The sequence below is a fragment of the Gorilla gorilla genome, chromosome 3 (genome assembly GCF_029281585.2).
Source record: "Gorilla gorilla gorilla isolate KB3781 chromosome 3, NHGRI_mGorGor1-v2.1_pri, whole genome shotgun sequence".
NCBI lineage: Eukaryota > Metazoa > Chordata > Mammalia > Primates > Hominidae > Gorilla > Gorilla gorilla.
The window spans coordinates 190,993,246-191,017,884 of NC_073227.2; the positions used below are offsets into that span (position 1 = coordinate 190,993,246).

At 38.9% G+C, this 24,639-nt stretch overlaps 1 protein-coding gene across 6 annotated transcripts in view; it reads right to left on the bottom strand.

The window, feature by feature from the left end:
• Positions 1 to 8,286: 8,286 nt before the first annotated feature.
• Positions 8,287 to 24,639, bottom strand: part of AADAT (aminoadipate aminotransferase) — a 34,252-nt gene continuing 17,899 nt past the window's right edge. For all 6 annotated transcript variants that reach the window (XM_055384439.2, XM_063705645.1, XM_004040627.4 and 3 more), the window contains 9 exons: positions 21,172 to 21,381; positions 18,631 to 18,696; positions 17,199 to 17,281; positions 16,642 to 16,738; positions 15,373 to 15,434; positions 14,458 to 14,522; positions 12,779 to 12,885; positions 9,957 to 10,058; positions 8,287 to 9,035 (listed from right to left, as the gene is read on the bottom strand). In XM_055384439.2, the coding sequence (XP_055240414.1) occupies positions 8,994 to 9,035; positions 9,957 to 10,058; positions 12,779 to 12,885; positions 14,458 to 14,522; positions 15,373 to 15,434; positions 16,642 to 16,738; positions 17,199 to 17,281; positions 18,631 to 18,696; positions 21,172 to 21,381 (834 nt within the window). In that variant the 3' untranslated portion in view covers positions 8,287 to 8,993. The remainder of the gene's footprint in view (positions 9,036 to 9,956; positions 10,059 to 12,778; positions 12,886 to 14,457; positions 14,523 to 15,372; positions 15,435 to 16,641; positions 16,739 to 17,198; positions 17,282 to 18,630; positions 18,697 to 21,171; positions 21,382 to 24,639) is intronic.

Genomic DNA, 24,639 nt, shown 5'->3' on the forward strand with positions numbered 1-24,639 from the left:
CCCAAGTAGCTGGGATTACAGGCATGCACCACCACGCCCCGCTAATTTTTTGTATTTTTAGTAGAGACAAGATTTCACCATGTTGGTCAGGCTGGTCTTGAACTCCTGACCTCAAGTGATCCACCCGCCTTGGCCTCTTAAAGTGCTAGGATTACAAGCGTGAGCCACTGCGCCCGGCCTATTATGCTTATTACTTATGGGCTTTCTCCATATTCGAATGTAAGCTCCACGATAACAAGGACCTATTCACTGATAGTTCACAAACACTCAGAACGATTCCTGGCAATGTGGGCATCCATACATACAGTTTGAATAAACATATCCTTTTGTTCGCAAATAAAAATGGGATTGTATTGTAGAAACTGCTTTATAAAGACTCTTTGGCCTCATATTTTTTGAATGTGTTCTCATGTCAACAGACATACGATTCAAATATTTTTCTATCCGCATCATGGGCTACTACTGTATACCAGTTTTCGTCAGTTAATGTTTAATCAATCAAGCAATTAATTTGCTTTCATGGTAACCTTTTTTAAAAACAGCTTTATTGAGATGTAATTCACATACCATAAAATCCACCCATTTAAAATGTACAATTCACCTGTAATCCCAGCACTTTGGGAGGCCGAGGCTGGTGGATCACCTGGGGTGAGGAGTTCAAGACCAGCTTGGCCAACATGGTGAAACCCCTTCTCTACTAAAAATACAAAAAAAATTATCTGGGTGTGCTGGCCAGCGCCTCTAATCCCAGCCATTCGGGAGCCTGAGGCAGGAGAATTGCTTGAACCTGGGAGGCGGAGGTTGCGGTTAGCCGAGATCGTGCCACTGCACTCCAGCCTGGGCAACAAGAGCGAAACTCCATCTCAAAGAAATTAAAAAAAAAAAAAACCAAACAAATAATAAAGTGTACAATTCCATGGCAACACATATCTATTGAGAGCAAGACATCTGCACTGCAATCGGTTCTGAGGTTACAGCTGTGAAGATACAGTGCTTGCCCTCACAGAGATTATGGTCTGTGGGGAGAAGCGGACAGGCAGAAATTAACAAATACTTGCACAAATAATTACTTCTTAGTGTGGCAAGTGCTACACAGGAAAAGAGACGGCGTGTCCTATGTGTAATTAACAGAAGACCCTAACTAGTCTTAGGGCCCAGGGCAGGGTCCTGCCAGGAAGTGGAATTTACGCTGAGCCCTGCAGGGTGAGTAGGAGTCAGGCAGGCGAAGGGAGAACGGCTGGCGGGGGGACTGGAAGGTTGTTGTGGATGGATATGTAGGTTGTTTAATTATTTCACTAATAAATGCTGTAACGAAGGGCCTTAAATTATTTCCTTAAGGCAAATCCCTAGAACTGATATTGCTAGGTCTAGATGTATGCAGATCCATCCTCCCTTCCTCTTTTTTTTTTTCTTTTTTCTTAAACCTTTCCTATGTATTACATTGCTGGAAGGGTGGTGGTTTAGGTGTCTAGGGAATTCCAAGTCCCCTACTATTTTGCTGCTTCCTTCTCAAGATGATTCAGACAGGATTCCAGGAGCCTTGGAAAATAAGACCCTATGGGAAATCTTTGCAAACTGAGGCTGGCAGGTAGCTGCAATGCCTCAAGTATAAAGAGCATCGAAAATGCTGAACATTCAAATCAGGTTCCAGTAGATCTGAAGTGTAGCGAGAAATCTTCTCATCCTCCCCCTCCCCCTCCCCCCTCCTTCTTCTTCCAGTCTCGCTTTGGAGTGCAGTGCTGCGATCTTGGCTCACTGCAACCTCTGCTTCCTGGGTTCAAGCAATCCTCCCACCTCAGCCTCCTGTGTGTGCACCGCCACACCCAGCTAATTTTTTTTTGTTTTTGTTTTTTTTTGGTACAAAAGGGTTTTCCCATGCTGGCCAGAGAGCTCAAGCGATCGCCTGCTTTGGCCTCTCAAAGTGCTGGGATTACAGACATGAGACACCACACTTTGCCTATTTTCTCTTTACTTAGTTTCTTTCTTAAATGGAAAGTCATTGAAGAACTCTATAAGGTTCTAATTTTGATTGCTTTTTCAGTGACTCTGATGAATACATTATTGTAGTATCCGGGTAGTCTAGCTATTTAAATACTAAGTGGTACTGAAATTATGACCATTTTGCAGGTTAGTACTGAAAATTTCAATTTCAGTTTTAAATTCCAAATAAAAAAAGGCACGAAGTCGTTTACAAGAAGCACATGAAACAAAATGGAAATTAAAAAATCTGAAAGCAGGAATAAGGAAAGAAAAAGCAAATTGGCCAAATCATACTAAAGAGAGAAATAAGATGAGTTATATATTCAAATTACATGAGAGGAGAAGGCATATAATACTTATTTTACCTTAAATTCATTGAGTGGCCTTTTTATGTTCAGTTTTTCTTGAAAAAATAGTTTTGCTTCTCTCCTCAGACATCTTTGTGAATTGCCCTTCACTTTAGTTAGGTCTTGCCTTAAATGCCAAGACATCAGAGTTCTCTCCCATCACACTAGTTAAAATAGAGCGTCTGTCTCCAGAATCCTACATGGTCTTCCAGCTTCTACCTTTGTTCTTTCTGATCCATTCTCTACGCTGGAGTCAGAGTGCTCTTTTGAAACCCAAGTCAGCCCATGCTGTTCTGTTTGTTTATTTATTTATTTAGAGATGGCATTCAGGCTGGAGAGCAGTGGCTTGATGTCTGCTCACTGCAACCTCAGCCTCCTGGGTTCAAGTGATTCTCCTGCCTCAGCCTCCCAAGTAGCTGGGACTACAGGTGTGCACCACCATGCCTGGCTAATTTTTTTGTACTTTTAGTAGAGACGGCATTTCACTGTGTTGGCCAGGCTGGTCTTGAACTCCTGACCTTGTGATCTGCCCACCTTGGCCTCTCAAAGTGCTGGGATCACAGGTGTAAACCACCGTGCCTGACCTGTTCTGCTGTTTAAAACCCTCCAATGGCTTCCAATTTCCTTTAGAACAATTTGGACACTCACATGGCCTGTAAGGCCTTTCCTAGTCTGGCCACCATCTCACTCCTATCTCTGACTTTTCTTCTTTTACCACTTTCCTGTTGTTGCGAGCTGAATTGTGTCTCCCTACCTTCCAAATTCATGTTTTGAGGTCCTAACCCCCAATACCTCAGAATGTGACCTTATTTGGAAATAAGGTTGTTGCAGATGTAATTAGTTAAGATGAGGTCATACTGGAGTAGGATGGGTCCCCTAATCCATTATGATTGGTATCCTTGTAAAAAGGGGACATTTGGACACAGACACACACTCAGGGAGAATGCCTCATGAAGACTGGAGTGATGCTGCCACAAGCCAAGGAAATACCAAGCCTAGGAGATGGCCTGGAACGGATCCTTCCCTACGCCTTCAGAGGGAGCATGGCCCTGCAGGCACCTTGATCCTGGACTTCAAGATTCCAGAACGGTGAGACAAGAAATTTCTGTTAAGCCACTCAGTTTGTGGTACTTTGTTACAGCAACCCTAGTGGACTATTACACCTCTGTTTGCTCGTTAGCATTCTGGACTGTTATGGTTCCTCAAACAGGCCAGATGTAGTTCCTCCTCAGGGCTTCTGCATTGCAAGTTCAGGCTGCCTGGTATCTTTGCACAAGTATTTGCATGGCCCACTCCCTTGCTGCTCTCTGCTCAAATGCCACTTGTTCTAGGGGTCTTCTCTGGGCCCTCTATTAAAAACAGCACCCAGGCTGGGCGTGGTGGTTCACACCTGTAATCCCAGTACTTTGGGAGGCCGAGGAGGGTGGATCACGAAGTCAAGAGATCGAGACCATCCTGGCCAACATGGTGAAACCCTGTCTCTGCTAAAAATATAAAAATTAGCTGGACACGGTGGCGGGTACCCGTAATCCGAGCTACTAGGGAGGCTGAGGCACGAGGATCACTTGAACCTGGGAGGTGGAGGTTGCAGTGAGCCGAGATCACACCACTGCATTCCAGCCTGGTGACAGAGCAAGACTCCATCTCAAAACAAACAAAAAACAAAAACAGCACCCCCGCCCTTTCATGCTCTATCCCTTTACCCTGTATTATTTTTTCTGTGGCACTTCACATATGATGTACTTTAATACGTTTTACTGTCATCCCTCACCAATCCCTTACCCCAAATATAAGCTCCATGAAGGTAAAGAATTTCTTTAATTTGTTCACTGGTATATGCTGAGTCTAGAGTAATAGGCACTTAATAAATATTTGCTGAATGAATGAGTAAAATATGTAAGTAAAGGCTAGGCATGGTGGCTCACGCCTGTATCCCAGCACTTTGGGAAGCAGAGGCGGGTGGATCACTTGAGGTCAGGAGTTCAAGACCAGCCTGACCAACATGGTGAAACCCCATCTCTCCTAAAAATACACAAATTAGCTGAGCATGGTGGTGGGCACCTGTAATTCCAGCTACTTGGGAGGCTGAGGCAGGAGAATCACTCCAACCTGAAAGGTGGAGGTTGCAGTGAGTTGAGATCATGCCATTGCACTCCAGCCTGGGTAACAGAGTGAGTCTGTCTCAAAAAAAAAAATACACACACACACACACACACACACACACATACGCACATATATGTGAAAATTTAAATCCTGAAGCTTGGAACTAGGGTTAACTGTGAAGGCATGCTAACCAATACATTCCTTTTTAAAATGAGATATTCCTAGTTACCACTGGGTCCTAGAGAAAGAGTATGGTTCTGGACTTCAGAGAACTTAAAATGTTAATAAACACACATCACTAGTGAAAATTATATGACCGGTCGATATTTCACTTTCATTAAGACTTTAGATTCTCTAAAATAATTAAACCTACTTTTGATAAAGTTAATATTTCCTACCCACTGAGTATTTAATAAGTTGTGTTAGAAAACAAATTTGAAGATATACTATGCTCTACACGAATTACAGGGAAAGCATCTTATGTGCAGGGGAGGAAATTCCTAGAGCGGACAAATAGTCAAATTTAAATTAAAAGAAAACTATGCCAAGTGACAACTGCTCCATTATCGGCCACCTTGAAATTGCCATGTTGAATACCACCAGGACCAGCTACTCCAGCTGCTTGAAGTCATTGTAGACCATGACCAGGGAGACCATGGCTTCCACACAGAAGCTAAGCAGACCAACGGTAGGAAACCCATGTAATTTTTGTTCAGGCCCACACTGACGGTGACTGCACGGATGTGACTTTCAATGTGATTCCTATTGCTTGGTAGTAGCCCCTTTGCCACTGATATTTATATATTTTTACCATTGCCTTTAGGAATCTCTGTTTGTCCAGCTGAAAAAGGGATCATGTCACCAGTTCACTTAAGGTGTTAAATGTATTTGTAAATGATAAAAGAGCCATGTTATAGAATATTTTGAAAATAAGGAAAAAAATTACCCAACTGTTACCATTTCGGTAATGTTTTCTGTGTTCACATAGTTGTAATTAAACTATGGCTATGCTTCTTTTTTTTTAGGTGAGACGGAGATTTACTCTTGTTGCCCAGGCTAGAGTGCAATGGCATGATCTCGGCTCGCTGCATCCTCTGCCTCCCAGGTTCAAGCGATTCTCCTGCCTCAGCCTCCCAAGTAGCTGGGATTACAGGCATGTGTCACCACGCCCGGCCAATTTTGTATTTTTAGTAGAGACGGGGTTTCACCGTGTTGCCCAGGCTGATCTCGAACTCCTGACCTCAGGTAATCCGCCCGCCTCGGCCTCCCAAAGTGCTGGGATTACAGGCGTGAGCCACTGCGCCTGGCCAACTATGGCTATGCTTCTTATACCCTGGGTTTTCATTCCTATTATACTCATTTTTACCTTACCGCCTCATCATAAAATGAATAATACTGCTTCATAATGGTGTTTTAGTGGTTGCCTCAAATTCAGTTAAGTGGATGAACCATAATTGACATTTTCCTATTGTGAGACCTTTAGTCACAACACCTCTGCCCCTGTCCCCAGCTTTCTGCTATTTTAAACTGCAATTACTATCTTCACATTTTTAAAGCATCTTCCACAGTTTGCATAATTCTTTACTACAAATGTCTAAAAGTGGGATCCTTGGGAGGGAGGAAAGGGTTAACTGAGCGGATCTCGGCCACTTAAACCACACACATTACCAATGAATGGGGGTTTTCATGACTGGCCCTTGGCTGGCTCCTTGGAACTGAGCCCTTGCAATATTCTGACTGATAAGAGCATTTTGCCTGCTGGGAGGTCTTCAGCCATACTGTACTTCATTTAGTTTTTCCATTTAGTTTATCCTAACAATGTGATTTACAGTGAACACCTGCGTTCCCTCTCCTGCAGCTTCAGTAACTGAGGTCAGCCATGCAGGCACTGTATGCGTATGTGATGGCCATTAAGAAAAACGCTGGGCCACCAGTCTCAGGTGAGGTGAGGTGTGGTTGCATGTGTTATCACACATCCTTGCCGGAGGAATTAAGTACATCCTTTGGGACCTCACAGAGACTCTACTGAGACAGGAGACTTGGAAACTTGTGCCTGGAAGTTTCCTCCAGATTTCGCTCCATGCACAATCACAGGTGAGTCCATTTAGTAAATCGTCAAGCTTGGAGACCCTTGACACCCCTGGCTATACTGATTGGCATCAGTTGCAGATAATGAAAACTACTCTAGCTGATTAAAGCAATAAGTGTTTATTGTCATGTATTCTATGATTTCCAAAATTATTGAAAATTATTTACTAGCACGTATTCTGTGGTTTCCAAAGATGTTGGAATTGCTAAAAAAGTAAATGGAGCTTCCAGGAACCATTTCTAGCACCAGCATTTTACCGCTTCTGCCAGAATTAGAAAGCCACCAAACTAAAAAGCTATTTGCTATAAAAATCATACTGCCTTAGCTAGGATCCATGTCAGCAAAACGCGTGCCTTACATCTTACCTTGCTGCCCTCTTAACTCACCCCTGAATCCAGGCATCTGAATGACAGCCATATCTGACACTGTAGCTGCAGGGGCATCTGCAAGTGGAGTATTTTGCATTTACAATGCTCAAAGATACAAGCAGGAAATTAGAATTTATGCTGAGTGAGCTAATCCACAGTATCTAACACATTGCATTCAAGGGTATGAACATTTTAACGTCTCTTGGTAGACACTGCCAAACTGCTTTTCCAGAAGGTTGGAGAAATTCACAATGGCAATAGCAATGAATAACGCTCCATTTTCCCAACACTTTATGGTTTCCTAATGAGGGAAAGATAATCTTAGCAGACAAAAACAAACACTAAGTCATAAGGCACTGTGTGTGCTCACTCTTTTTCTTGCTGTTTTCTTTGAAGAAACAGATTTGTTAAGATTGTGGTGAGGAATAATCCCTTGCTTGAAAGCTGCAACTCTTAAGTCGATTTACAAATCAACTATTCTATGATGGTGACTTAAAAACGAACAAAACCAAAGCAAGGCACTCATCTATGCAATGCTGGACTAAGCAATTTTGGTTATTGTTGAAAAGTACTGAATAAAGTATGGGGAAGGCTTATTTTACTTTTATAAGTCTCTCTAATTTATAATTTTCTGTTCCCACAGTGAAGAGAATTGTCAGGTTCCTCATCTTGGTCCTCCTCCAGGCCCTGCGTCTCTTCAATCAGTCCTACATAATTACCACTGGTTGCCTTAGAAATAGGGATTTGGGCTTGGGGTCAGCTGCTTTGATCTTTGAGGTTGAGATTTCTGCTTGAGAATTTTAGCTGTTGAAAGATGTTAACATCTCATCCAGACGTGCAGGAAAATAATAACTGTGATGGAGATGTTTATATACACAAGGGATGGCATAAATGATAATGACATAAACTTCCTAATTCCTCAAAGATACTTACAACTTTACAATTATTGGGTCATAGAACACTTCGTCAATTTGTTACACAGAAAATGAATAGAAAATGAATACAGGGTATTTATGATACACTGTCACAATGAGATCCTATTCTAGATATTACATGTGTATGCAGAGAACATTGCAAAGGAAGCATGCTAAATGCTTATAGCAGTTATCACCAGGGGTGAGACAGTGAGTGGCTTTTACTTTATTCCTTATACATTCTGGATTGTTTGAAAATTCTAAAATGAGCATATCTTACTTTAATAAAGATTTTAAAAGGTGAGAAAAAATAGTTAAAAAATATTTCCTAATACCTTAAACGGTTGTAGTAGATTTAAATTACATAATTGATAAGAACGTATTTTTGTAAATTATGTAGTATTATGAAACTACAATGTAGTAAATTTTCCTAAGTTCATGATCTCCCCTCCTTACTTAGAATTAATGGGTCTGATGCCTTTAGGTATGTTGAGTTTAAGAATTTTATTTTAAAGGAATTTCTGTGGCATAACATAAGGTTTATGGTACTTTTACTAAAAGTCACTTATAATGACCAAATTATAACAATTTTTGCAATAAGCTCTCATTAAATTTTCCTAAAAGTAGAAAAAGTACACATTATATACCATTTTGCACTTAATTACTTCTTTAAAAATCTCAAAATAATTCAGTGTAAAATGTTAGTCTCAAAGACAATTTATGGGAAATTATAAAGCAACTACAAAGTTCTTCATAATAAATCCAAGATAAAAGTAACTTTTTACAGGTTGAAAGTTTTTCAAAATGCCTAAGTGGATTATAAATACAGTTTGGCCATCTGATGAATTTAGAGGCACTTTAAAAGGTGTCTAGTTGAATTACTACAGATAGGACATGTTTGAGGAAATTTAATCTGTAAGTCTAATACCAGTGTTCATTTCTTCCTGCCAAAACAAGAAATTTATTGGAAAAATCCATGAGCAGCATGATTAGTTTGATTTCTTTCTCTTTTTTTAGAGACAGGGTCTTGTTCTGCCATGCAGGCCAGAGTGCATGCAGGCCAGAGTGCAGTGGTGTGATCGTAGCTTACTGCAGCCTTGAATTCCTGGGTTCAAGTGATCCTCCCTCCTCTGCCTCCCAAAGTGCTGGGATTATAGGTGTGAGCCACCATGCCCAACCTAGTTTAATTTCTTCATAAAGATTCTTTTATAAGTTGTGCTAATACCTGGAAGGCCTAAAACAGAAAAAAATTAGAATTAATTAAATTAGGATACTATATTGGAAAACTCTGTAACAACTTTAAAAATCCAAACAAAGAGTATCTGTCTAAGGCTGAGAGAAGGCATTGAAAAGTCAAGTTTAACATCAACTTTATCTGTGCAGGATGCCATCAATGTCTATTAAAATATGAAGACTGAAGTACATCAGATTTTCAGGATTTTGTTGTTGTTGTTGTTCTCGTGGCCTTCAAGATAATTTTCCATTTTATCCATAACATGGATTATTTTAGATTTTACATAATCTCTCACCTGCATTTTATATAGATTCAATTGCCCAACTCCACTAATACATTAAAACAGAGAGAACTTATGAAAAACACATTTAATGACATGAGAAAGCAAGTAAATAAAGAACATGCCAAAAATGTCCCTTTCCAAGGATAAATATAAACTCTTCTCAAGGTTAATGGCACTGTTCAATTTATAGCTCTTCTGTTTGATTTCCACATACACAGCTTATTTTGGTTAAAGCTAGATTGTGATTAAGAATATTATTCTATTTGACCCTTGCTGATACTTTTTTCTTCAGAGAAAGAGACTGACAGCCATCATGAATTTGTACTTCTGGCTCATGTTAATTCAATAAAGGAAGGAAAGAAGTTTTCCTCATAACATGACAATTTACGCAGCTCAGTAGGCTGTGATACATTATTCATGCAGACAATAAATTTTAACTCCAATTTAGTCTCATTTCTATAGAAGTCTAGCAACAAAGTAAAATGGGTCTTTTAATGATAGTTCATGACTGGTCAACAAATATCTGAATTTTAGAAACCCAAACAGATATTAAGTAATATTCTAATTCAGAAAGTATACACGTGCATTAAAAAAATAGAACTGCTAGCTAGTATTACTGAGGAGAATACTACACTCACCACATCCATCTGTTCTGGAGAAGCTGAAGAGAAGGATGCTCTCAAGTAAGGGCTAGGAGCTGAGCTATCGACGTAGAAAGCATTTCCAGGGAGCATTAATACCTAAGAGAGTTGGTGGAAGATAAGTAATGTACCACTAAAGAAAAACTCAAAGATAATATAGTTAAGCCTAATCTCAGAGTAGGGAAGGATGTTTTAAGTTTAAAAGCAGTTAAAGAAATCACAAGAAAAAATACTAATTTATATAAAAATTGTGTATGTCATACAATGAACAAAACTAAACACATAGAAACTGAAAAAATGTTCAGAATCAATATGGCAAATGCTGTCTTCTCAAAACATCAGGAATACACGGAAACTGAGAACACTCAAATTTCAGCTTTAATGTAGAAAGGACAGCTTACTAAAGAAAGATAAACGGTAATAAATACAAACAAATGTTTAATCTAACTAGAAAAGTAATTTTTAAGTTAATAAGTCTGAAAGTTACTTTTAAGCTGGGGCCTGAAAGATAAATTACGTCAGGCAAAAAGCAGGGAGCAGTATTTGAGGGCAAAGATAGAGAGTAAAGGCCCTGAGATGGGAAGAAAATTGGTGCATTCAAACAACTGAAAGGAGGTAAAAAATGTAATGTATAAAATGAAGGAATAAAAGTATTAAATAAGCGTGTCAAGATGGGGTGGTCGGAACAGCTGCTGTTCTTGATGGCCACACAGGCAGACAGCTCACTGACTGTAAGCTCCATTTCCTCTTCTTCCTGGGCATCACATGTACCCTATTCCCCAGCCTCTTTCTAGCTGTGTGTGACCATGAGAGCGAATCCTAATCAATGGATGTGAGTAGAAGCCAGGTAAGAGATGACTAAGGCTGGCCCATACAAATCATCCCATGTGTGATCTGCCATGCTCTTTCCATTTTTTAGCCATCTTGGAATCCGTGTGTTGAAGAATGAAAAGCAACGAGATGTAAGAAACCCAGGTCTCTGAATCACTGTTGGAACACAGAGGGCTGCAGGTCACATCTTAGAATTATATGTGAGTCAGAAATAAATTTCTATTGCTTATTAAGTCTTTGAGATTTTCAAGTTTATCTTCTGTGGTGGTTAGGGTTGACTAGTATAATCATGATCTTCAAGAGCATTGAGTAACTGCTTGTTACACTGTCTGCTAAGACAAGAGGAGTTGGGAGTGACACGATTTGGAGTACTCTGGGCAAAAGATTTCAAGGCAGAAGATGGGTTTCTCTGTCCTGGTTGAAAATAAAATGAAAACCATCATTTCTCCCAGTAGCATGGAAAAGTTCTGGGATGTACTAGAAGCAAGGAGCTGAAAGAGAAGGGAGTGGTAATAATCTCTTCACAAGATAACCAACATCTGGGCTGACAAAGTGGGGATAGAGCTGGAGATTATTTAGAAAAGGTAAAAAAAGAACATGTAGCAGGATATATGGGATAAATGAAGAGGACCGAAGAAGAGTAGAGGAAAAACAAAGTCTATATCCTTAGCGCCTCGCTTAGACATACCTATAGATAACCACTTACCACATATTTTGAGGATAATGGCATTGACAGAAAAGAATGTATCAAATTGATTTATTATACTACAATGCATTTATTTGAAGTAAGTCAATTGTTTATCAAGTACCTACTATGTGCTGTGATTAGGGTTAGAACAATTAATGAAGTCTGAGTCCTGACCTCAAGTAAGATAGTTAAGAGAGGATAATAGCTTTCCCAAGGTGGTGGAGGTAGGACTGAAGTCCAGGCAGTCTGTCTCTAGGTCTAACTTCTAGAGCACCTTGTCTCTTATGCACCAGCATGGCACTTTGCCATCATCAATCCAATCTGTCCTTTAGTTCTTATGATTCAAGACAAAAGTGAATCTAGCAGTAGGGTTTCAGTGTGTATAAAAGACTGACAAACTTGCGAATGGCTTTAATTAATGGAGAAGGAATAATTTATCTGGTAAACTGGAAAGCTACACAGAAAAATATTTAGAATTTTCAGCTTACTTGATGCCCCCAATGAAACCTAAGTAGATTTATAATTTAAATATAAAAAGACGAAAAAAAAAGAAACCTAGAATACATTCTATGAGCTAATTTTAAGTGAAAAAAAAATCAGGATACAAACTTTTCTGTATAATTTTAACTATGTAACATAAGTGCACAGCCAAAATACTGTAAGAACAAGCTTTTCAAGGAACTATACTATAAATGGTCACAAAATCTGGGTAGTAAAATCATGGGCTATTTAAAAAATTTTCATTATGCTTTTATACATTTTCCAAATATCCTACCACGAGTATACTTTATCTCCATCATCAGAAAACAAACCCTTCATTTTAAATACCAGTGGCTAATACTTACTGAGCACTGAGTATGTGCCACATACTAGTCTAAGGGCTTTACATATATTAACTCACTTAATCATCAGAGCAACCCTATGAGAGAGGGATTCTTATTACCTCTGTTTTACAGACAAAGCACAGAAAGGGTAACCTATTCAAGGCCACACATCCCCTAAGGGGTGGTGCTGGGATTCAAACCCAACAGGTGTGGCTCCAGAGACTACCCTCAGCCACTACACTGATCAGTAGCTGAGATGAACAACTATATTTCCACTAATTTAGACCAGCTGGATAATTACGTAACCCAAAAACCTCTTATGATTTTGATAATGCAATAAAATATCTAATATTAGAACATTATGAGTTGGCTGGTGGGCAACGAGAAACATTTCTTTCCATTCTATTCAAGCAAAATATTAAAGAAAAAGTATAACTTTTCCTTAGGTTTCCCAGCCCTTCACCTCCCAGTTTTACCCCCATCTTAACGGCCTTTTCTTCAATCAGTTCTTTTACATCATTAATGCCTTTAACTTTAATCCATAAAAACATTCCAGCAGCAGGAACATGCCATTCTGCCAAACCTACAAATAAAAGAAGAGAATAAATGTCTTCCAAAGGAAGGCATTTTTGATGATATCAAAGTGTGTTGTTAAATGGCACAAGTGTAGTAAGTAGAAACTAGTATTCCTAAAAAAGTTCCTTCAATTATAGCATTTTTAAAAATATCATTTTGTGAGCCTTCAAAATTGATGTTCTGGGTTTTATTTCAAAGAGTTACTGTGGGTGAGGGAAGAAGGGAGAGGTAGGGTGGGCAAGTGAATAGCTCACGTGTGCGTATTTACAATGTAGTCAGTCTTAGGGTAGTGCAAGAAATCCCACTCCTCTCTCCTTCACTTAGAACCATACCTAGACAAACATGGCTATTTCAATTTAGAAGAGGATTCTTCCATTATTTGTGGATTCTTCCAGCATTACAACAAATCCTAGTATTCTTGTAATAGTTTAGATGTCCAGTGGATGAGCGTTTTTATCAGAATGTAATTAATTATGAAAAGAAATACTTAAAATTCAAGAATTCCAGAAGCAGTTGTGGGCTTTATGTTTCATTGAGTATTAGGATAGAGAAATCAAAAACAAGCATAATGATCTTTGATTTAAATTACTGTCTTTTTAAAAAAAGAACTTGTTGTTGATTCAAAGTTTTTCTTCAGCACTATTATGCAAAGTGGTAAAATAGTGCTATTGTCAAAAAGATACTAATTCTGTTTTTTTTTTGGATGGAGTTTTGCCTCACCCAGGCTGGAGTGCAATGGCATGATCTTGGCTCACTGCCACCTCTGCCTCCCAGGTTCAAGCGATTCTCCTGCCTTAGCCTCCGAAGTAGCTGAGATTACAGGTGCCCGCCATCATGCCCAGCTAATTTTTATATTTTTAGTAGAGATGGGGTTTCACCACGTTGGCCAGGCTGGTCTGGAACTCCTGACCTCAGGTGATCCACCCACCTTGGCCTCCCAAAGTGCTGGGATTACAGGCATGAGCCACTGCACTCAGCCACTAATTCTGTTTTTGCCAAGACTTTATAGAAAATAAGATAGGACAGAAATAAGGAATTGCTATTTTTGGTTTACTATTATTTATATCAAAGGCATTTTAATAATATAATTAAATGTGATTAATTTGACCTTCATAATAAAAAAATGAATCTAAAACATTTTGCAATCAAGTTAGCAATAGATAATACAGAGATAAATGAGGTTAATGATTAGAAGGCAAATAATTTGTCAATAAGACATCTGCCTTTGTACAGCTTAGTTAGAGAAGAATGGTTTGACAATTTTACCCTTTGGGGTAAAATTCTGAAATAACTAAAATTTTTGAAAATAGATATTATTAGGCTTTAAGTAAGTGACTGATTTTTAGATTTTTTTTTTAATCACAAATTCTTTGCAGCAGACAGGTAAAGTGGATAGGAAGGTCTGTGCCCAGGTTTATCAAATGTTGCTTCTGAGATGATTTATGGTGTAATGTTTCCTTGGCAAGAATACTCCTGGACTGTTTCTTTTCCACTAGGATTATTAGTAATATTCAGTGTTTATCCCCTACTTTTACAGATGCTACTGTTTATCATGAGGACGAATATACGTTCCACTCACCAGTTAACCACTTGTCTGCAGCTGCCAGTATTGCATCCTTCTGGTTACTATAGAAATCAATAACCCTAGAAGAAGAAAACAATGAAATGGATGTGCTCAGTACATTGATTGCAGAAGCAAAACAGTCTCCAGAGTCCAGGCTATAAGAATTTGTTTTCTATCTTGATTAAAATGTTGAATGCTTGATAGAAGAATGGAGCATATTTGTTTCACTTGTCTGGTGAAAAACTTTTAGCTGCTGTGTTTTTTCCTTCATTGTAGAATAATTACAAAATAAAAATTCATAAAGAGAAGTCCATTTCTATGTAAAATATGGAACCTAGAAGTAGCAGGATCAATCTTTGTGTTTAGCTGTCTAAATACTGGTTCTCATCACTCAGGATAAAAGACAATACTATTGAAATAATGAATCACTGGTCTGGGAATGTGAATACCCCATTCCTCCTTATTTCTAAATGTCCTAGGAGGTACCACATTTACACAGCTAAAGTACTCCATAACTTGTACCAATATACAGACTATTTAGGGAAATTATGTTCACCTTCATCTTTACTTGAGCCAAATCCCGTGTCATGTATGCTTCACAATTAATCATTATTAAATAAAGTATTTATGTGTATGAATAGTTTACCCATTACATCATTTAAGTAAGTAAATCTTAACCTGGTGGGCATTTTGGACTACCTTAGGAGTGGGTGGACACTGCTTTCAAACCACACCTTGGATGCTGAGAAGACTTGCTAGGTGAAGAACTAATAAAATGAATAGACTTTTGACTTATAATAGACCGTTCCTATTGTCTCTCCTTTCCGAGGATACTTAGGAAGGAAGAATAAATCAATACTGTAGGTGATCTGTACTATGTTCACTGGGCTCCTGTTTTGTTCATAAATATTTAAAGAAAGGATACAATACCTGTCTACATGAGCCATGAAACCTTCTTCTCCCCATTCGTGTAGAAGCTGTGATATCATGAGCTAAAGGAGATAAAATCATAAATACCATGTTTCATCCCCTGAAAATGTAATTTTTGCCATATATAAAAGCAACTCACTTTTGATTACATGTAAACCACAGTAAGATATAACAAGCTGAGCCTAGCTTATATAGTCAGTGATTTAAAACAAATGTCAATTAATAACATTGATAATACTAGTAAAAATAACAAATATGGATATACTACTTGTTATGTAGCAGGCACTATTGTAAGATATTAATATATTTTACCAAATGTAATCTCTATAAATTTCTATTTTACTAATGAGGCACAAGGGTTAAGTTAACTTTTCTGAGTCCCACAGCCTGAATTCAGTCAGGCTATCCAGCTCCTGACCCGTGCTGTTAATTGCCATACTATACTGCTTCTCTAAATATAAAAATGTACAGTAGATGTATAAAGTTACATGACATATTTGGAGATTTTCTATTTAAAATAGAAGTTCTAGGCTGGGTGCGGTGGCTCATGCCTGTAATCCCAGCACTTTGGGAGGCCCAACAGGGGCGGATCACCAGAGGCCAGGAGTTAGAGACCAGCCTGGCTAACATGGTGAAACTCTGTCTCTACTAAAAATACAAAAATTAGCCAGGCATAGTGATGCGCGCCTGTAATCACAGCTACTCGGGAGGCTGAGGCAGGAGAATCGCTTGAACCCGGGATGCAGAGGTTGCAGTGAGCCAAGGTCATGCCACTGCACTCCAGCCTGGGTGACAGGGCAAGACTCTGTCTCAAAAAAAAAAAAAAAAAAAAAAAAAAATTAAAATGTTATAAATTGATAGTGAACTTCTGTTGATAACAGATACAAAAAATATGAAAAAAAGTCTCCAACTTGGTAAAACATGGGGCCATCTGCACTTTATGGAACATACAATATCAAACAAGTGTCCTATTCTACACAAACTTTTCTATTCTATTCATATTCTTGCAACCTGTGAGGTTGTGTTACAGACGGATCCAATAATTTCTCAAAGTTTGTAAGGAAATTTACACATTCTCTTAAATTAATTTTACTTTATTTTAATTAAAATGCATTCCAACCCATTTCTTTAGAAAGATTAGCATGTCTGCAAAGAAGGCAAACTATGAGTCACTAAACAGGTTTGGAGTTTCTGTTCTCTACCATCTATTTTTTTAAAAAATTCTAATCTGATTACAAAAAAAAAATCGATTTCCTAAATTGTCCTTACCTGGTTAAAAGTGCTGGGGTGCAATGTTGAAACTTGTATGTGTAAAATAACTCTCTCTATTAAGGGTTTTGGACCAGTTAAAAATCCTATTCTCAACCTATGTGGAAAGAGAAAAGGCATGATACCAATTCCATATTAACAATTAATACATATCACTTTCCTGATTTCATTAGACAGACAATTGTGACCTGGGGACAAAAGGATCTAGATAATTAAAACATTCTAATAAAACTAACTACTTCTTATTTCAAAAACAAATTTAAGTGTACATTTAAAACAAGATCGACCATGTATTTCCAAACGTGCCCTTTCATACCTGATATCAAAAACCTGACTGGTCCCACTACAACTTTAGATAAACAGCCCAGAATCTTTGACTATTGCAGGTGAATAAAGGGAAAAAAAGGCCTGTGTTAATATTAGTCATGAAACTGGTATTTTAAGACAAGTAGACTACAAGCATTTTAAGTGAAAAAAATTGTCTAGACTAAAAGATACTGAGGTACTATCTCTGGCTCTATTAGATCTAGCGTCAAGTTAGAGACACAGGGCCTTACCCAGAGGAAATGATTTTTGAAAAAGAGTCAGCTCTGATGACACGTCCATCAACATCCATGGAAAGAAATGTTGGTACCCTGAACTTAAAATGAAAAATAAAAAATACTGGTCTGAAAGCTCTGTTAGTCACTGTACGATTATTTTGAATAGAGAGTAGACAGGAGATGGATTTGGATAACAACAGTACAAATATTCTCTTACCTTTATTTCAACCCTTTAACATGGAATAACAAACAAAGATGCATATTCTTTTATTAGCATCTGCTTGTCTTCACGGCTTTTCTGCCAAAAACACACACAAGGGCTTATTATTTGCTCCAGATGCCATTATTATGAACTTAGGGAAACTTCAAACAGGCCCTCTTTGCCCCAGAGGTTGAAATCCAGGATTAACAGACTTACAGGAGGGACTCAAGAAACACTAGTTTGAACAAGACCATAATGAGGATGGCCAGCAGCACTGAAGGGTGTTCAGAGAGAGAACGCTGATCCTTAGGACCGACAGAAAGAAAAATGATGAGAATGAAGATGAGAAATTAGTCAACATGAAAGACTGACTTCAACATTTACTTTAAAAGTAGCTACAAATGAGAAAGGAAATTTGCTGGCATGCTGATGGTGGGAGGCAGGAGGCAAAAGTGATGTTTTAGGAAACCCTGTAGAGAAATCAAGAGTTCTTATCTCTTCCCAGTATATTTAAGGGGCAAGCTGAATCCAAGTATATGTTCTTCGCAGCCCTAAGAGCGAAGAAAGTGTTGGCTTTTGAAGAATCACGCTTTGGTCTTAACATTATTATCATCTATCTGAAAAAAGTCATCATGAAAGGTAGCTCACATACATGATAGTGTGAGAATCAATCTAAATGCCCATTACTCTGCAGTAAGATCCAGGACATAAATGACAGGGTGGCAAATGTGTGATGCGCTGCCTGTGATGCCTCCTCGTGTCCATCGGGGACACTGCTAACAGAGCACAGCCTCTTTCTCCTTCAGCTTGAGCACGGCTTCCTAATCCTTCTCATACATCATTCTAATCGGCCACCACCAAGACACAGAAGTCAACTGCCAAAGATGAAACTCAGTCCACATCCCTGGGTGATGTTTGATGAGCTGTTAACTTGGATGTGGAGTTTAAGACGTCCATCAGCCCTGATTTACTGTTTGTCCCAGTGCCTGGTATAGAAAGCCAGCTACTATTTTGAAGGTAAGTAATTTCTGGAAAGAGCAGTAATACCAAAAAAGAAAGGTACTAATTCCATAATAAAACTGGAAGACTGAAAAGTAAAGTAGTAGCAAATTAATCATAATTGATTTATTTTCCATGTAAAAGTGGATTAGTTCTGACTCAGCAGTCAGCCTAATACCCAACACAGTGCAGTAACTTAAAACAACTTATCTTCTAATAGTGAAATAAGTTCACATAATCACTTACCTTGTTAAACTGGAGAAAATAGTAAGGATCATCTTCTATTATGAGGAAGTCATATTTTCTTGCAAGCTAAAAAAGGTTGAAGTAATTGTTTATTTCTTAATCTATTTATTTCTTAAAAGTTATCTAAAATTAAATTCATTTGGAATTATAATTCTTTGTACTCATTCAAGGAACTACTGTGTGTCTATTGTCTTAGACAACGAGGATAAAAAGAGGAACAAGGCATTAAAGGCTCTTATTCTCACGGAAGTTAGATTCCAGGGGGAAAGACAGAATATACATAAGCCTGTGGATCATGAGCAGAATAAACATTAGATGAGCGGTTTTATTTATTTTGTTTTTTTGAGATGGAGTCTCGCTCTGTCGCCCAGGCTGGAGTGCAGTGGTGCGATCTTGGCTCACTGCAACCTCTGCCTCCTGGGCTCAAGTGACTCTCCTGCCTCAGCCTCCTGAGTAGCTGGGATTACAGGCATGCACCACCACACCTAGCTAATTTTTGTATTTTTGGTAGAGATGCGGTTTTACCACGTTGGCCAGGCTGGTCTCAAACTCCTGACCTCAAGTGATCCACCCGCCTCAGGCTCCCAAAGTGCTGGGATTACAGGCGTGAGCCACTGCGCCCAGCTAGATGGGTGGCTTTTAAGTGCTGGGCAGAGCATTACAACAGGTGAGGGAGAGAGTGACAGGGTAGCTATTTCAGGTTCAATCACTGAGAAGGCCTTCCAGACCAGGTAATATCAGAGCTTAAAATGACAGGAAGGAGTCAGCTGTGCAAATATCAGAGAAGAAGAATCTAGACTGAGGAATGAATGCAGGCAAAGGCCCCAGGATAAGCAAAACACCTGACATGTTTAAGGGCTAAAAAGGACAGTGCGGCTGCCCCAAGTGCAGCAAGAAGAATGATAAGAGAGAAGGCTTGAGAACAGACCGACCGTGTTACCTAGCTCTGCGAGGCAGATAAAAGAACTTGGGCTTTATTTTAACTGCAAGGAGAAACCACCGGAGGGCTGTAAACAGGAGAACCCGGAGCTGGGCTTTATACTGACATTTCTGCAGGGACAGATGTGGCTGGCTGCTGTGTGAAGAGTGTGACTGGTTAGAGGGCAGGGCGAAATGCAGCTGGTGTAGTGAAGAAGGCATTGGAGGAGTCCAGTGAGGGCAGGCAGGGGCTCAGAAGATGGGGACAGTGATGACAACAGAGAAAAATGGATGGACTTGGATAAGCTCAGTGGTAGAGTCCACAGGAGAAGCAAGATGTGGGGGATGGGGGGCAAAGGAGGGAACAACAGGAATAAAGGGTAACCATTCATAGTTGCACTCTTTATGGAGATGGAGAATGTGAGAGGCTGTAGATCAGAGGTTTGGGGTGGGGCTGTGGAAAATCAGGAGTTCTATTTTGGGCATGTTAAGTGTGAAATGATTTTTAGACATCTCTGTGGAGGTATCAGCAGAAAGTTGGATACAGAAGCATGGGCCTCAGGGAAGAGGTAGGGGCCAGGCAATGTGCCGGTCATCGTGTACGTAATGGAATAGACAGCTATAAAACTGGACAAGGCTGTCTGGGGAGTATGTAAACAGAGAAGAGAACTCAGGACAGAGCCTGGAAAGTACAAACATAAGAACATGACTGTGTATGTGTATGTGTGTGTGTGTATACGTGTGTTTATATAGATACATGTATATATATATGTGTGTGTGTGTATATATATATATATATATATTTAGAGTTGGGGTCTTGCTATGTTGCACAGGCTGGTCTTGAACTCCTGGGCTCAAGCATCCTCCCACCTCAGCCTTCCAAAGTGCTGGGATTACAGGCGTGAGCCACTGCACCCAACCTGAGGCAATATTTTGAACCTAAAAATTTTCTAAGTAAAAGGAACTGGCTGAAATCTTTCCTATGATTCCACTGGATGTGACTAAATTCTATAGAGTTTAACATGGGTTTGGTATTTATTTTAAAAAGCTATTTGTAGTGAAAGGTTGGGGACACAGTCAGGTACATAAAAAGAGACTTTCCAAAAGGCACATTTCTCTTATTTTTCAAAGATTTCTGGGGAGCTTAATATATACTTGATACTTAAAAAAATGTTTATAGTGAAAAGCTAGGCATCATCGGTATCTCAAAGAGATTTTATGAAAGGGGAGCATGCCTCTTATTTTTAAAGAATTCTTGGTTACCTAAGATGACAAGGAGTAGGAAGCAGAACAGACAAGTTAACAACACAGAAAATAATGGAAATCAAACTTGGGATAAAATATTAAATAATCTCATAAAATTTAACATCAGGCCAAGGATGCTATTTCTTTTATATTAAAACATCAATTATGGGGAAAGAAAAAATCTCATAACTAATGAAAGATGCAGAAATTTATTGTGTCTACATTTATTAGGACCCTGAGCATATATGATTTCCTTTTATTAAAAATTATATTCCTTGAAAGCAAAAGGCTAATAAGAAAGGGAGCTTGCATAGTGCTCTTCTAAAAAGTCACAAAGAAACAGGAACACAACTACTTTAACCCATTCTTCTACAATACCTCATAGATTTCCTTTTTGCGTTCACTTGTTAATGAGTTTCCAGTAGGGTTGTTGCCATTTGGAACAGTATAAAGAAATTTGGGGGTGTTTTTCTGGGGATTCTTTGAATCTTCTGGTTTCCATCTGGAAAGTATGTCTCTTAGGGAATCTGGAACAATCCCACTTTCATCACTGGCAACATTAATAATGTTGCAGCCCAGTGGGTGCAGCTGTTGAGCACAAAAGAAAGCCTGAGTCAGTCATGATTACAAATGTAAGTGCTATTGGTTTTTTTTTTTTTCTAACTAAGAACTTGCTCATTCATACCCTTAAAAATATATAAACCCGCAACCAGCTCTGAGCTCCTGAGGGTTGAGGTTATACATTTATTTTTTTTTTTTGAGATGGAGTCTCGCTCTGTCACCCAGGCTGGAGTACAATGACGTGATCTTGGCTCACTGCAACCTCCCTGGTTCAAGTGATTCTCCTGCCTTAGCCTCCCGAGTAGCTGGGACTACAGGTGCACGCCACCACGCCCAGGTAATTTTTTGTATTTTTAGTAGCGATGGGGTTTCATCATGTTAGCCAGGATGGTCTGGATCTCCTGACCTCATGATCCACCCGCCTTGGCCTCCCAAAGTGCTAGGATTACAGCCGTGAGCTGCCATGCCCCTGGGGCAGATACCATTATTGTTCAAAAATACCTCCTGTCCCTTCCCAGAGAATTATATAATTCTTTCTTGCCCCATTTACGTCAGGTATGGCCATGTGTCTTGCAGTGGGCAACAAATTTGGGGCAGAAGTGATGCATGTTCCTTCCAGTAAGAAGCTTTAAAATCCAGCTTGTGGTTGTCTATGTCTCTTTTCCCTCTGCTCTAAGATTGACCATGTTTCAGATAGAAATTGCTTCTGTCAATCTGGGGCTTAGAAGAAAGATGGCATGGAACTGAGCTCCAGTAGTCTTGTAGTGGATATGGAATGTAAGCGAAATAAAACTGTACTGGGGTCATTGGTTACAGCATAACCTAGCTCCTTCTGACGGAATTATCTTTTTTTCTGATTTTTCCTTTATTATTATTACTTTTTCAACTTTCATTTTAGATTCAAGGGGTACGTGTGCAGGTTTGTTACGTGGGTATACTGCATGATGCTGAGGTTTGGGGTACAATTGCTCCTGTCACCCAGGTACTGAGCATAGTACCCAATAGGTAGTTTTTCAAGCCCTTGCCCCCTTCCTGACTCCCCCCAGCAGTCAGCCTCAGTATCTTTTGTTGCCATCTTTACGTCCCTGATGAGTACCCATGAATTATCTTCATAATTATAATTATTACTGGTTTATGAAGTAGGGGTTTTACAAATGAATGTTTTTTGATAGAGTAAATCACATGATTCATTTACTGTTGTGTTCATATATAAAATAGTCACAAGCAGAGGTGATATTAAAAATATTTAACAAGTGGTATAGCATGGGTATATCAGATACAGCACAGCCTGGAATGCGGACCTCTAGGCCCCCTGTTATGCTGACATTAACTCTGGAACATGGGAGGTTCAGGGTGGTCCTAGGAGAGGGGTCAGGGAAGCCAGGGTAGTGGCAGGACACTGAATGGGATGAGCAGATCACCAAGCAGTACAGTAGAATTTCCATATTTTACCAATTGCTAAGGCTGAACTGGCATGTACTGGCATTGGTTATAGACTTAGCTTTATACAAATTTGTGGAATCTCATTCATGGTTGAGCATTAAAGAAAAAAAAAGGAACTTAAGAAATAATAATTGAATGAGGTTCTAAAAAAATTGCAAATGAAAAGCAAACACTCTTTTAGCAGTCGAATGTAGAATGATGCATAAAAAAAGAACAATTCAGATCCTCCTTATGACAAATTTAAAAGGCCTTAACCTTATAAAGCACATCTACCATGAATAAAGCAAATCAATACTGGGCCATAAACTAAACACATACTGCTTATTAGCATATTTCCTCAAAGCTTGGCTTACAGTTTCTGTTTTTCTGTTTGGGTATGTGAAAACATTTGTGCATGTGTATATGCACGCTTTATATGTAGACACCGGTTTTACATTCATAGACATTATGTAATCTTAAATCTTAGGAGTTTAGGAAAATAAATTATGAGTATCCAATCATTAAGAAAAAGTAATTATTTTATTTTAGTTTTATTGTGGTAAAATTGTTGCCATTTTAAGCCTTTTTTGTTTGTTTTTTTAAGCGACAAGGTCTCACTTTGTTGCCTGGGCTGAAGTGCAGTGGTGCAATTATGGCTCCCTGTAACACCATGCTCCTGGGCTCAAGCAATCCTTACACCTCAGTCTTCTGCCTGGCTAATTAAACAAACAAAAAAAAGTTGTAGACATGTGCTTTGCTATGTTGCCCAGTATGGTCTCGAACTCCTGACCTCGAGTAATCCTTCAGCCTCAGCTGCCCAAAGTGCCGGGATTACAGGCGTGAGCCACCTCGTCTAGTCCATTTTAACTATTTTTAGGAGTACAATTCAGTGGCATTAATTACATTCACAATGTGTGCATCCATCACCTCTGTCTATTTCCAAAACTTTTTCCTCACCCCAAATAGAGACTCTGTACCTATTAATCAATAACTCTCCATTCTCTACTCTCCCCAGCCCCTGGTAACCACTCATCTACTTTCTATCTCCACTAATTTGTCTATTCTAGATGTTTCATATAATTGGAATAATACAATATTTGTCCTTTTGTGTCTGGCTTCTTAAAGTTAAAATGCTTTCAAGGTTCATCCATACTGTAATATGTATCAGATCTCTGTTCCTTCTTATGGCTGAATAATATTCCATTGTATGTATATACCACATTTTATTTATCCATTCATCCACTGATGGACACTTGAGTTGCTTCTACCTTTTGGCTACTGTAAATAATATTGCAATGAACATTTGTATACAAGTATCTGTTTGAGTCCCAGTTTTCAATCCTTTCTGGGTATATAGCCATGAGTGGAATTGTGGGTCACATGGTAATTCTATTTTAATTTTCCGAGGAACTGACAAACTTTCCCACAGTGGCCATACCATTTTACATTTCCTTCCACCAGCAATGAGTGAACCCAGTTTCTTCACATATTCACTAATTTTTTAAAAATAATAGCCACCGTGGTATGTGTGAGGTAGTATCTCCCAGTAGTTTTGATTTGCTTTTCTCTATTTAAAAAAATTTTTTTCCCCAAGCCTGAGTCTTGCCAAATAATCAGACTGCAGGTACAGCGGTCACACATTGTAGAGTACTAACCACTACACGATCATGGAACTTGTGGCTTTCATACGTTGATTTATGTTGCTTTGCATTTCTCTACTAATGATGTTGAGCATCTTTTATGTGCTTATTGGCCTTTTGCACATGTTCTTCAGACTAATGTCTATTTAAGCCCTTTGTCCAGTTTTAAATTGGGTTGTTTATCTTTCTGTTGTTGAGTTGTAGGAGTTCTTTATATGTTCTG